Source organism: Ammospiza nelsoni, chromosome 1 (assembly GCF_027579445.1).
Source record: "Ammospiza nelsoni isolate bAmmNel1 chromosome 1, bAmmNel1.pri, whole genome shotgun sequence".
Lineage (NCBI taxonomy): Eukaryota > Metazoa > Chordata > Aves > Passeriformes > Passerellidae > Ammospiza > Ammospiza nelsoni.
Window position 1 is genome coordinate 105,971,943 of NC_080633.1, and position 14,286 is coordinate 105,986,228.

The window sequence follows — 14,286 nt, forward strand, 5'->3', positions numbered from 1 at the left end:
TTGTTTGTCCACTTCATTTTTAATATTTCAAGCATAGACTTCTTCTGAGGTAGGACTTTCAATCCATCTTAGTCTCTTTTTCCAAAGTGCTGTGATTTCTGAATGTTTAGTCCAAGCTTGCTTTATTAATTTCCTCCATCTTTTTTTCTTCCTTAAACTTGTTACATTACAGTTAATATTTTAAAGTACTGTATTTGCACATAATTTCAGCAAAGTTGCAGTTGTGACTGAAAGAACATTGAGCTTTGTCTGTTAAATAATTTTTAAAGATTTCCCCTAAAATTACATTGACTACCCCTTGCAGGATCTACTCACAGAGATGATGTTTGAGATTTTACTGATCAGGGAGATGAGTCACCATTTGACATAACCATCCTTGCTCATCTCCACATCTTTGTTTCAAATATCACAAGTGCTCTTCAAAATTAGGAGGTGAATAAATAATTATAATGTATCCAAAGCTCAAGGAAAAAGCCCATCCCCAGAAAGAATAACACGCAGCATTGCAAATACTGAAAACCACATATATATATATATATATTTAAAAGTATATGTGTGTATAGAAATGTATAATATGTACATATATAAACATGTTGCATATACTGAAATGCCCAAAGAAACAAAAATGTAATTAAAGTTGTAAAAGGCAATGCTGTTGGTCTAAGCATGAAAAACAAGAAAACTAGGGAAGGGGCTGTCAGCCTGGGAGGAAGGATGTGGAGATGTGGTGTGGGATGAAGCTGCAGGATTTAAAGATGGCCTGGCTATATAGATCAGCTGTGGATCAGATAAACCAGGTTACACTCCTGAGAAACAAAGGAGGCAATTGTGTTGCAGCCTGATAGCAGGAGAGGGCAGGAAGCTAAGGTCTCTGGAGCTGTAATCTTATTTTGTGCAGCATTTTATCTTTCGTGCAAGAGGGGAAGATCTTTCCTGAGTAGCTCACTGCTGGGATAAGAAGTTGGTTGCTGACTGTTTATGGTTTATTAGTATTTGTCATGTTTAGCTGTGGGGCCTTGTCTTCAGATAACATTTGGGACAATTGTGAGGGTTTGTTTGGCTTGGTCTTTTAAAGGTTTCTTTCTGTCTTCAAAACCAGGATGTGTTTGTTTTGCCTAAGGAGCATCCACTGGCTCTTCCACTTCTTAAATGCACATCTGAATTGGGGGTCTAGTTAAACATATGGACAGGAGCACTGCTGGCAGTAAGCAAAATGTCTTACCTGGTGAAGAATATGTTTTTAGCTGTTTAATCAATCGTTCTGTCTGAGTAAAGGGTGATGTTCTGCAAAATGATGCATTTCATGGACACTGCTGATGCTTCAGGCAAAGTGTCCTTCAGAGACTTCTGTGTGTGGCACCTCACAGGTCAGAAGGAAGAACAAGTCAGATTTCCTGCTGGAGACATGCACACAAATAGTTTAGGCTTTGTTGAAGCTGGATGCAGACTGTATCTTTGCCTTTGAATTCATCCCCCCAAGGCTGTGTGCTGTCCCAAGGTAGCTGTGGCACCAGTTAGCTCAATTTCATGATGCAGAGCAGCTCAATCATGTGCAGCAAGTCTGTGGGCAAAAAAGATCTAACTAAACACAGACTTCTCACACCATCACACGTGTTTATCTGCTTTGAGCTTGCTTTTCCTCCACCAGTCATTAAATGTTCCCTCTGGGAAATACAGAGGTGGGAGAAGAACGGCCTGGGCTGGGGCTGGTGACAAGGCAGAGCTTTTGCCTTTCCTGGCTCAGCAGGAAATTGGACTAACAAGGGGTTGTCTTGGTGGAAGGAGGCTGAACACATGAACACAAACATATTCTTTTTTTAATAAATAGTCATGAGTGTATTTCTTTTTTGCTGATGCCAGCCTTTTCCTTTGCTGACGGAAGGAAATGGAGAGAAATTCAGCTTCCGACAAAATAACCTTGTGATTATTAGCATATTACTGCTTGCTTACTGTAAAGATGAGAACAAAGGGCATGATGGAATGATAGAATATCCTGAGGAAGGGACCCTCAAGGATCATCAAATCCAACTCCTGTCCCTGCACAGGCCAGCCCCAAGAATCACACTCTGTGTGTGAATGCATTGTCCTAACACTTCCAGAACTCAGGCAGAAGGGTGCTGTGACCCCTTCCCTGTGGAACCTCCCTACAACTTCCCTTCCCTCAGGTCCCATCATCAGGGTTTGCCCCTCCACTTCCCCTCATGAGGAAGTTGTAGACTGTCGTGAGGTGTTCCTGCAGTCTCCTCTTCTCCAGGCTGAACAAACCAAGTGATCTCAGCTATTCCCCTCTAGACCTTTCACAATCTTCACCATCTCAGTTTTTATTTTTCTCACCTGAGTTTCCCAGTTCTGTTTCCCATGTTTTATGGGATCTGACATTTTCAGGCCAAGCTAGTGTGCATGGGAGGTGATGGATGGATGGATGGATGGATGGATGGATGGATGGATGGATGGATGGATGGATGGATGGATGGACAACCATCCCCTCAGACTCCTGTGGCAAGCTTGATCAAGTGGCACACTGGCGACAATTGTGGCTGTCATTGTGATGAGGGACATTTCTGCTCTGGTCTGCTCTTAGGTGGCCAAGCAGGCCTCAGGATGGCTGCCAGGTGATAAATCTGCAGAGTTTGTAATCCAGAGTTCTGCTGGGGATTCTCATTGGAGGAAAGGCTCTGAACTGCCTTCTGCACTTGGAGACAGAGGTGGGATAGGAGTAGCAGAGGGGAAGAGCAGTAGCATGCCTAACAAACCAAGTAAACTTATATTATTTGAACATGCATCTGTAAAACCTTTTTCTCATCTTTTTCTAGTGGTAGTAGTAATAATCTGCTGCTGTGTCTTTCTTTCTCCAGACGACTTTGCAGAGGAGGAGGAGGTGCAGTCCTTCGGCTATAAGAGGTTTGGTAAGTGACCTGACCAAAAGCAGACTTTCAGCTTGCTTAGGGTAAATCAAACACTTGCTATGAAAAACCTTCCTGTTGGCAGCATTGAGATTTACAGGTATAGTCCCATCATCCACATCCAATGTCCTCCCAGAGGAAGGTGTGATGTTTAGACTTGGTTTATTTTCTTGGCAAACATAAGGCTTCCAAAATACTTCTTTCATTAGGAAATTGAAGCCCACACCTGAAGAGAAATGAATGTGCTGGCTGTGAAAAAAAGGGGCCATGCCTCTTACATGTTCTCTGCTGAGCTGGGCATTGCTTCAGCCCCCAGACTGATGCGCAGCAGAGTTTGTAGGTTTTCCCCAGAGTGGTTTCATGGCATCTCCTGTAGACATGGCCCAGTTGTACCAGCAGCTGAGCCATGACACAGGCTGTGCACTCCTCTCAAAGGAAAAGTATATGGTATTAGTGCATTCTGATGTCATAAATTATTAAAATGAGGTTGCTCACTTTCTTTCCTTTTTCCACTTTCCTCTTTTTTTTATGTTTGTTCACCCAAAATGGCCTTCTCCTGTGAGGAGGGTAGTACCACGCATCTGTGCACAGGGGTGAGCAGCCTTCAGGGCCCCTGTTTTCAAGGCTCTTGTGATCTCTTTCTGTTGGGAAAACAGTCTCTGCAGTCAACAGTTTCACCCAGGGCAGGAGAATGCCTGTCCCTCTGGCAAGGGGAAGGTGACATGGTGGCCTCTGAGCTCCCACAGTGCCAGCTCTGTCTTGGCACAGCCAAAGGGGCTCATCATCAAAGCTGCTGGTGCCTTTTCACCTATGAGCCATCAGAATAGTTCACCTCATTTTCTTCTGTCATGGGAAAGTAGCTGCAGCAAGAGTCACTTTCAATGACCCCTGTTGGCAAATGGATAAAAAAGGCAGGCTGAAAATAAAAATGAAAAGTAAGTAAAAAATTCCTTCCATCCCAAAAGGAGCAGGGGGAGGCAGCATAAGGAGATGTGGAGTTTGGGAGGTGGGGATCACATTCGCATGACCTTTTCTACCCCCTGAACCACTCCATTGCTCCCTGCTGCTGAGCTTTATTTTGGATAGACCAGCCAACCACAGAGCCAGCATCTGTGGCTTGGGAAGTCCTCCATAAGGCTGCACATAGGGTTTTTTCCTTTCTTATTTGTTGTTTTCCTTTTGTTTGTTTCCAGTTGTTGTTGTTGTTCTGCATTAAGCCCTGGAATAGCAAAAAAGCAAAACAAATCTTGAGAAATAGGAAGAAATGCTAACTGTTCATTTCTGTCACCTCCAAATAAGTAAAAAATATTACTATTTATTAACAGCTATAAATATAAGTTCCTTTGGTGTTGTCTTCTACCTGGCTACTCCTGATCAGCACTTTTGCAGTGAACAAGATTTTAGGGAGGTGTGGGCACTTAATTATCCTTACTGTCCCAATAGTAAGTGTGCTGTTGAGACGGGATGGGATTTTTGCCTACTAACTTGCTGTCATTTCTTTCTTTCTCCTGGGTATTGTGATGCTACCAAGGTGAGTTATTTCTCCCCTTAGAAATACAGACCATTTCCAGAAATGCTTGCGCTGTTGTGCCTGGTGGGGCAGCATGGAGGGAGGAGAGGACTTACAGCCTGGAAGTGGTAGGAGGAGATTTCACCACCGGAGGAGGAGTCAGGGTAGCTCCACCCTTAGGAACCAACCCTAAGTGCCTTATACCTCAGGAAAACACCCTTGCTGTGGTCAGGAAGGTATCCCAAATATCTGCAGTACAGAAGAGCCTTGATTAAAGGGGAGATGGGATCATGAAGCATTGACACTGGTGAGAGCTGTGTAATTCAGTAGGGTCTCAATCCAAGGAGCCGCCTTTGTCCATAATATTTTGGAGCCCAGACTTCCTCCTATACCCTCCTCATCTTTCCCAGCATCAGGAGACAGCTCAGGGAGGAGCTAGGCTGGCCTGGTTTCCACACACCCCTGCACCAGCATCCATGGTGTTTGATGCTATGTGCTCATGCTTTTGTGTGCCTTAAAGGGTTTATTTCCTCTTCTTCAGAAAACCTGACTCAGTGAGTTCCCACCTCTACAGTCTCTGCTGCGTTTCCAGGCAGCCTCTGAGCAGCCTCTGGAGAGAGTGGGAGCCTCATACCTTCAGCAGTGCTGGCTGCTTCCTCTCCTGGCACTGGGCTCCTCCAGACTGAAATGGGACCTGCACGACTTTTAAAGACTCCAGACTCAGTGGACAGCTGGGTCAGCATTTCAAGTGAAGCACCAGAGGTTGCTCTTGGGGCCAAAATGCAGCTGAGCTCCTGCCTGACCAGTAGGAAATGTTACTCCTGCTGTCTTGGTGTTCCCTCTTGGCCCTGTGTCCTTTCTGGTAAAAGAAGGCAATAAGGGGGAATCTCAAGGCAAGAACCGAGTTTTATTACACAAACCTTGATAAAAGGTAATTTTGAAAGAAGTGCTGTCTGTCTGCTGGCTGGCACTGTAGAAATGCCAGCCCTGTTGCTGTTACAGCCTGTTGGTGTGGGCAGGGATAAAAACAGCAGTGGGGTTTTTGTTTCAGGAGTCATAGTGCAAGAGCAGTTGTGTTAATATATTATGATTGGAGAACTCCCTGTATGCTCCATGGACATGAGGCATGGTAGGTGGACCATGAGTCAAGTACCTTTGACTCCATCATTTGGAATTGGGAGGTCTTGTTTGGAGCAAAATGTGCTCTGAGGGGCAGAAGGCTAAAGTATAACTGTTTTAAAAAACGTGGCTAGCAGTCAGTCACTGCTGGCAGCTGGGAACATGTGTTGGTCAGCATTTGGCAGGCAAAGCCTTGACCAAGCTCCTTTCCTAGAGTTCAGCTGAGGAGTTTATTATTAGCTGCCTTGTTCCCAGAGCCTGTAGTTTGGTTCAAGGAAGGAAGAGATCAGCAGAAGGAGGGAAGGAGGGAGGCATTCTCCAGCAATTCTCATTTTGGGGAAGAAGTTTTTGAAAAGAGGGTGGAATACGCACTGTCTTGCACCACTTCCCCTTTTTCTGAATCATTCTGTCCTTCCTTCTCAAATAAGTTAATTTGTGAGAATTTGTCAAGCTACTGTATTTTTAGTCAATAGAACATTAACTGGTCATAGTAAGCCAAACATACTAAGCATAACACACTAACATATTAAAGAATAATGAATACAGATGCAGACAACTCCTAGGAAAATACACATCAGATTTTTTTCTCCTTTGAGGTTGGGATAGATTTGCTGCAGGGGGTCAGTAAGAAAAACAGTCTTTCCAGCTCACTGATGCTGTTTACTTCTTTTCAATGAATGCTACAGATGTGCAGGGATGCTGCCAGAAGTCGCTCAGCTGCAATGCCTCCAGATTGCTGCACTGAAAAAGGGAGGAAGTGTGTTTTTTATTCCAGTTACTTCATCTTCAATCCCATTTCTCAGGCTGTCTTAAAGTTATCTGCTCCAGATGGAAGCTAAGCCTCTCCACTGGCTTTCCTCTACCAGATTGCCACCAATATTAACTGGTCAATCAGTGTCACTGGTTTGTACCACCTCATGCAACTCACTTTGGGAAACAATGAATAAGGAAAGGGCAAAACTTCCTTTCCAATATGATACACTTTGGGGATGCTAAATCTCAAGCATGAGAGCTAAGACTAGTTTTGAAATGTCGACAGAAGGATGAGACCTCTTTCTGGCAGGGTTTGACTCTTTCCTCTGAGATTTGGGCTCTGGGCATCTCCCTAGGCAAGGGAATTGAAGGGATCAAATGGACTCCAAGGTAGAAGATCTGATCTTCCTAACTCATGGCATTCTGAGGTAATAGATGTAGAATTTGTTGTGCTTTTTTTTTTTTTTTTCCTTTATGGTAATGTTTAAGAACTTAATATCTCTGCTTTAATAAATAGAATATTTGAAGTAGAAATTTCCTGTCAAATTACTGATTGCATAATACGAAGCTACGGTACAATATGGGATTGCTGGAAGCAGAGAAGATGGTCTTTGACCTGTTGCAAAGCACACTGTAGTATTTTAGAAAACAGGCTTCAAATAAATGAGCTGAAAGCCCTGCTGATGAAGAGAAGCTTCCCATGGAATCAGAAGATAGGACCAGTACACTATAGATAAGTTGAAGACTAAATAGCTTGTGCAAGATAATTACCCTTTGCCCTTGACAAACACAGCCAGAATTACAGACTGTGAGCCTGTTCTCCACAGAAACACCCATCTTGGCCACCTCCATGCTCTAGATGGTGAGTCAGGGTACTCCTCACCATGCCCTCTCCTCTTCCCTGCTGAGCTGTCAGGAGGGGACAGGCTCTCATGTCCCCAGGGAGGTCCAGTGCACACCAAGGCACTGATCCTCCCACCTTCCCCACACCCCCTAGGTCAAGAGCTGCCAAGGAAGGAGGGATAAAAATTACTATGGGGCTCTCTCAAGGAAGGCAGGTACTTCTTTAAAGCATATAGGATATGACTGGGTTAGGATACCTCTTCCATGCAGTTACAACCATCTAGCTCCTAAGCATGATTCCAGGTGTAAGAATAAAGTCTAGGAATTTGTGGACCAGGAATGGATGAATCATCCTGCTATGCAGTAATGAAATCTGCCATACTAAAAAAAAGGTGAGGGGGAAAATATGTTTAAAAACATTTTTGTAAAATAGGGTTTTTTTCCCCTTGATGAGTGGCCTGGGAACAGCTGAACAAGATCCATTTAACTGTTTTCTTGCTGTGCACTTTTTATAGAATTTTGTATGGTAAGAAGTTATTTATTCTTTCTTCACCTTTGATAACATATAACTATGGAGTTTTAGGAGTGTACAACTGACAAAAGCATTGCGAACGGGTTACAGCAAAACTGAAAACTTTAAGATACAAAGCTTTTTCTGAAAAGGATTTTAAAACATACAGAGGAATTTGTGCCTATAAATAACTGCTCAAACATGATCAAAATTCATGGCTCAGAATTTTGTGATAGTTCAAGAAGAGCATTTATTCATTAACACTGAACAGATGGAATAATTTTAGTCCTTGTCTCTGAATAAATCCAGGCCATTGTTCATATCTCTAATAACAAGCACCAAAACAATGTCTGGCATCAGCCTGGTGGTTTGCTATATGCACACAAACCTTAAGCCCCTATGAAAAAAAAAAGTAAATTCTAAGCTTTAGGAATTTGTCGACTTTTATTTATGGTTTGTAAACGACCAGTGAGGGATTTCAGGTGCCACAACCACATACCTCCCTGGGCATTCTTTCACTTGTGTGCCTGCAGTGTGTAATCATATGGCTTAATAAAAAGTCACAAGGTCACTCACACTCACAAAGGCAGAGGAAAGTCAGGCACTGTTGCTTCCAGTTCACTGATCTGGCCATATTTGACAGATGAGGATTTTGCCTGCGTGTGTCCTGGGGTATGAAATCCCCACTGAATGGCGGTGCCCATGTGGCTGTTCATTTCAGGCCAAGAAATTTCATTTGAAATGACCCTTTTAATTGCCATGGCCAGTAAGGTGGAAGGGGGTCAAGCCTGCCCTCTCATAGGGTGAGCCCTGAGCAGATGAGAGAATCCAGCACCCTCAGGGGTCCTGGTTTGTGCTGGAGCTTCAACCCCAGCATCAGGGGCTGCATGGAGAGGGACCACCTATATACAGTTTCTTTGTCTTTCTTTTCTTTTCCAGTAGATACTCCCAGTACTGCTCCCTGGAGCAGTTGTCAGGGAATTGAAGTCTCAATAAATAAATAAAGAATGCTGACATGTAGAGGAATGTGCTCAGGAACTGTCAAGGTGCCCCTGTGCCACCAGTGTGTGTCCCTCCTCTGTCAGTACCTTCTGCCTTTTGCAGTGTCATGGCACATGTGATAGATGGGATATCCAAACAACAAATCTGAAACCACCTGTCTTCATAAAGATAGAGAATAATTGGTGGACCCTGAGAAATCCATCAGTGTCAGGCAGTAATAGCAAGATCCAAAAAGTTATCGGGTCTATGTGCCCTGTGCTAACTTAGTCAGGGGCTGAAAGAGCCGAGATGTTCAGGTCTGTGGGTTTGGGGCTGCCCCATCCAACCTGTCCTGCTGTGCCTAGCTAAAGGCACTTCTAATCCAAGCCCATAAAGAGGCCTCTTAGCAGTGCTGTGGGGACTAAAGTCATTCCAGCTGTGTGTTGTTATGTAGGCAATCTATTTTCTCTTAGTTACGGGTTTTTCCTATTTAGTACAATTAAAATTCTTGACATGCTTCTTCATATATTGCATTCGCATGCTTGCAGCAATACCTGTTTGATCAATCTCTGTCTTTTACAGGGGTAAATTGAAAGGCAGTGTGGTCACCATGATGTGTGAATTTTGCTCTGTCTTTTTCATTAGAGCTGTAAAATAGGTGTGTGGGCTGAACAGCACGTTGTATTTACGGGAGGAATGAAAAACATTGGCTACACTGTAAGCGACACCTGGGGATTTTGTTTTTATTTCCCTGTAAACTAGCTGGACAAATAATGATGTTTGGTAACATCAGCTTGCTGCCAGAACACCTAGGCTGCATTTTGGGCTGTTCAACTTTGTAGCAAAATTACCTGTGAAATTACTGTCTTGGAAGGAAACTCTGCACTGTGTTTTCATTGCTTGGTACCATTATGTTTCCATGCAGAGGAATATCACAGGAAAACTGGCAGAAATGAAAAATTCAGATATGAAGCCATCACGAGATGGAAGGAGACAATAATGGAAAATACACATTAGTGGACTCTCCCAGTACTGCCGTGGGATTGTAGAATGCACCAGCATTACTCTTGAGCTCCTCTTAAGCTTTATTCCAAATACAAATCTGTATTTGTAGCCAGCTGCTACTACAGCCAGCTGAACTTTAGCTTTCAAGTGCTCACATGTCTGCAGTTGATCTTTGGCTTTTCTGTACCTTCTTCATAATGATTATATCTGAAAGTGACACAGGGACACTGGGCTTCCCATGAGAAAGGGAGTGCTGTATTCCCTTGAGGCTATTTTTTTGGGTGAACCTAACAACACACACAAATTAATCACATACCTGTCATGTGCTGCTTACTTTGATATCCTGGATTCTTTTTATTTCTTAGGAATTTCTTCAACTTGTACTGTAGCTCTGTGCGTGGTTGGTGCTGGGTTTTCCATGCTCCTGTGGGAGCCACAGCAGGGAAGGTGTGAAAATTAAACAGCTTCACCCAGACCTGAATGTGGGACCTGGACCTAGACCCAGACCTAAATATCTCTGCTGTCCTCTACCATCACACTCAGCATCCCCGAGCCTGGCCAGTGTCCTGGCAAGGTAACACTGAATGCAGCTATGTGACATTGCTGCACTTGACAAATTTCTTGATAATTTTCAGAGAGAAAATTTTCTGCCTGAAGATTGACTTCCATATAAAATCTGAATATAGGATTTAGGGTAGGAGTTATGTCATCTACTTTTAGGGATCTGTGGCAACTACCTCTTTGAAGATACCTGTCCTTAAACTAGCAATAGCAAGGAGAGGCCAATGATGCATGAAGGAATTCCATGCTGAGCAAGAGCATCACCATCCTGATAATTTTGAGTTACAACATAGATAATATTGTCAACTCCATACCTCTGTAATATGTCTTATATAAAGGCTGGGAAAAGCCTAAAGAAGCCTGTGAGAGAGAACAATATAAGAGATAGCACAAATGAAGAACAGGGTAAGTGTTTGAGGATGATTTTTCCTGTTTCAGACACTAACAAGGAAACAGTATGCTGCTTTGCTAAGTCAAAACCAATCCAAATTCCACAGTTCTGCACTACAGAATATTAGCCAAAATAAAGCTTGGATTAAAATTTTACCCAGTCTCAATTAGCCTTCTATGGGTAAATCTTAGGTGAAGCAGCCAAGAGCCAAAAAATTTCCATTTCTCCTGTTGCAGCCTGGGTTAAGTGAGTGGGCTGAGACTCTGGAAAGTGGAGAGAGGTTGGGAGAGAGGCGTGAGTGGGAAGGAGTCTTGCTCGGTGCCCGGACAGGAGTTGTGCAGTGGGGGTGTGGAGAGGTTTCTGTCCTGCAGACACTCCAGCTCAGTCAGGAATGCATCTGGAAAATCCACCCACTCAGCCAGAGAGAGAGATTGATGCCTTAAATAAATAAGATGTGAATGTGTTTTTGTGGTTCAGCTTGTGACTCTTGATAGAAGCAGCTGAACTCTCTGTAATACGTGGAGTGTGAGACTCAGGGATCCACTTTGCTTCAGCCCGGCTGAGGCTTGTAAGGAGATTTTGTATTTGAAGTTGTGTGCAGACATTCACACCTAGCATAGCAGGACTTTATGTTTTCTCTGGCAGCTGTTTCATAATGCCACAAAGAGGCAGAGCAGAATTGTTTTCCCTTAAGGATATCTGAGCATGAGGGTCTGCTTAACAGGGCTTCACTGCATATTTTTCAAAACCTGAAATTTTAAATATTTAGATTATGCTTATTGATTTGCATTACATAGCATATATCTGTGAGCTTGTTTTTCAAGGTCTTAGTCAGGGAAGATGAAGAATTCCACCAAATTTTATATTTTTAATTAGTCCAGGAATGGACCTGGAAGATTTTACTTACCAGGCTTGTTATGATCAATATACCCTACATTTGCTCATGTTCAATGGCAGAAAAAACCTTCCCTTTTGTGTTTTGTTAGTGGGTGAAGTTATGATTTCAAACCATCTGTGTATGTAGTGACAACCATTGCCTGAAAGATTCCTTACATATATTTCTGCTTTGTCATATGATAGGGGACAGTCTGGTTACAAGAAATAATAATACATAGAGCCAAAAGATATTTTTCTTCCTTCTTCATTTGTTTCTATAAGTTATTTGCTTCAGGTGGAAATCTGATGTATAATTCCCCACAAAACTGGTGATTTAATTTTAAATCTAACCTGTGAGTCTTGAGTTGGGAGTGGGAGAGATCGTGTCTTTAATTAAGACTGCACAGTCTGAAGCCAATTAATCCAGACACACACTGTCCAGGTTTCAGCACAGCAGCTGTGCACAGCTAAACTCATTTGTCCCCAGAAGTTACCACCTGTCCCTTCTTGCATGCGCAGATGTTTATATTTAAACCTGTGTGCTTTGTGTGAATACATCCAAGCTGGATTTGGCTCAGGCTTGTGTAGGGCTACCTAACAGCACAACTTCAGACACAGACCTGTAGGACTAGATTGCATGTAGGTTCCATGTGGAAATTTGTGCTCCAAACATTGTTTCCTGGGTCTGGAAAGCCAAAAATCTGAGAGGTGGCTCTTGTGCTCACTGTATTCCAAGGCTCCATTCATGAGTATTCTGGCTGCCTCAAACAAAGTAACTTGTCTCCTTAAGAAAACAGGCTTCTTCTTGTTTAATGATACTACATGTTAACCTCTTTAGCAAATTTATAAAAATAACCATGTGCAGATTTCCGATTTTTATAATATTTCTTTACTCAAGGCGCCTTGCAGAAAGCAGCAGCATAGCTCAGTTTTAAGGGAAGGCAAATAAACCAATATTGTGTTCTTCTGCTCATTACACAGGAGCCGAAAAAACTTTCCATAATATTGACAGTTTTAATACTAATGTGGGTTTAAATAGTTAATCAAGGGTAGCTAAAATTAGGAGAAAACTTGGGGGACTCAAAGTAATGAGTTTGGTATGTGTAAGGGTCTGAATCAGCTGAAATACTGCAGGAGGAGGAAGAAGACTAAACATGTCTTCATTGTCTTTCTCTTGCCTCATCAAAGAGATCTAAAGTAAAGGTCATTTTTCAGAGACCTGTCATTTAACCCTCGGAGACCATCTCTTCTGGTCTCAGATCAGAACCATCCTTTCTGCAAAGGTCCAAAGCAGCGCAAGAAGCCACATCTGTGAAAGATCTCTGTGCTTTGTGTGGTGTTCATCGCTCAAGTTCATCATGCTTCAGAAAACTGCAGGCTCTGTGGAGATGCTGGTTTGCGGTGCCGTGGTCTGCTTTGGCTTTTTAAGAGGTGATAGGAGCAAGGCATATGTGGCTCCTGTCCTTTCCGTGTTTAGCTGAAACTCTGTCCATTATTCCCCCTGCCCATATCAGTTAGGTCTGGAGCGGTCCACCAGAAGGTAGAAAGCTCATTTCAGTACTGAGCCCATGGAGAGGATGCAGGAGGGAAGTTTGGTAGCTGCAGGAAATGCCTGCCCTTGTCAGAGGGTGATTGGCACTCCATAAACCCCATAAACTTCACAGCTGGCTCTTGCTCCAGCAGGCCTTGACTCTGGGCCAGGAGCAGATGAGGCTCAGCGTCACTTTGAGCCCCTTTGCCCCTTTGTGACCACCGTGCGTGCTGACCCACAGGACGGGAGGGTGCTGGCAGGGGCCCACCTCCGCAGCAATAGCCACATCTGCTCCTCTGCTGCAGCTCTGACTCCTGAGAAACTCATGCTCTTGGCAAGCTGCTGTGTGAAATACAACGTGGTGAAGCTGTTTTTATTCTCAGTTGTCTTGCAAAAGGTTACTGTGAGTAGTTCTGTGCTTTAATAAAAAGAAATAGAGCTGTGTTCTTCACAACGAGCCCTTTTTATTACAGCTGGTTTGAATAGCAATTGGCCTCTAATCATGTCTCAAATGGAAAGAAGACCCCTTATGAAAGCCTTTCATTTACTACAAAGAATGAACTTTCCCATGCATGAAACCAGATTACCAAAACAAACCCACCAAATAAGTGAAAGAGCTACCAAGAATTTGTATATGTGGGTATTCAAGGTGACTTAGAAGACATTAAGTGTCTTTGTAAGAGGAAGCAGAACAGCTGACTGTGAAATTAAAAAGCATTTTACGTCAAAGGGATACTTAGATCACTGTAGCCTTCTTCATTTTGAGCTTGGCAATTGTGCTGATGTGGTACTATAATAATTTACTTTATTTTTCTCCCTTCTGGGAGGTTTCTAAAACAATATTTTTAAAAGAAAAATAATGTCTAATGTCTTTTCAGTTGTTCTTCTGGGAAGTCTTGTGGTGAGTTAAAAGAAAATACTTGGTGAAGCTGTGAATGGGAGACATTTCCAGGGTGGGAGTGTTTTGAGGTTTGTTTGGGTTTTTGTATTACACTACCCCTATGTGGTTATTTTTTAAATAGTTTTCATAGGCTTTTAATACAGGGGAAACTAAATTGAGAAACTCTTCCTTATTCCACCAGTTTTGGGAGCTTTGCAGGACGATGTGTTATGGGACTATTACACTCTTTGAAGTCCTGATGGAGGGAAGCCATGATACCACCCTAGTCCTGCAGCCTTCTCTCAGGCAAATTCCCAGCAAGGAATTTTTTGGTGGTCACTTATCTCTCCTTTTGCTATCAGATCTGTATATGAAAAGGTTTCATAGCCTCCAGGTGGCCATGTTTCACCTTTCAAAATTGC

General features: G+C 43.0%; 1 protein-coding gene across 1 annotated transcript in view; it reads left to right on the forward strand.

Moving 5' to 3' along the window:
- COLEC12 (collectin subfamily member 12) overlaps nucleotides 1–14,286 on the forward strand; it is a 104,122-nt gene that overhangs the window by 17,814 nt on the left and 72,022 nt on the right. The window contains exon 2 of the mRNA XM_059466965.1: nucleotides 2,856–2,906. Within this exon, the coding sequence (XP_059322948.1) occupies nucleotides 2,856–2,906 (51 nt within the window). The remainder of the gene's footprint in view (nucleotides 1–2,855; nucleotides 2,907–14,286) is intronic.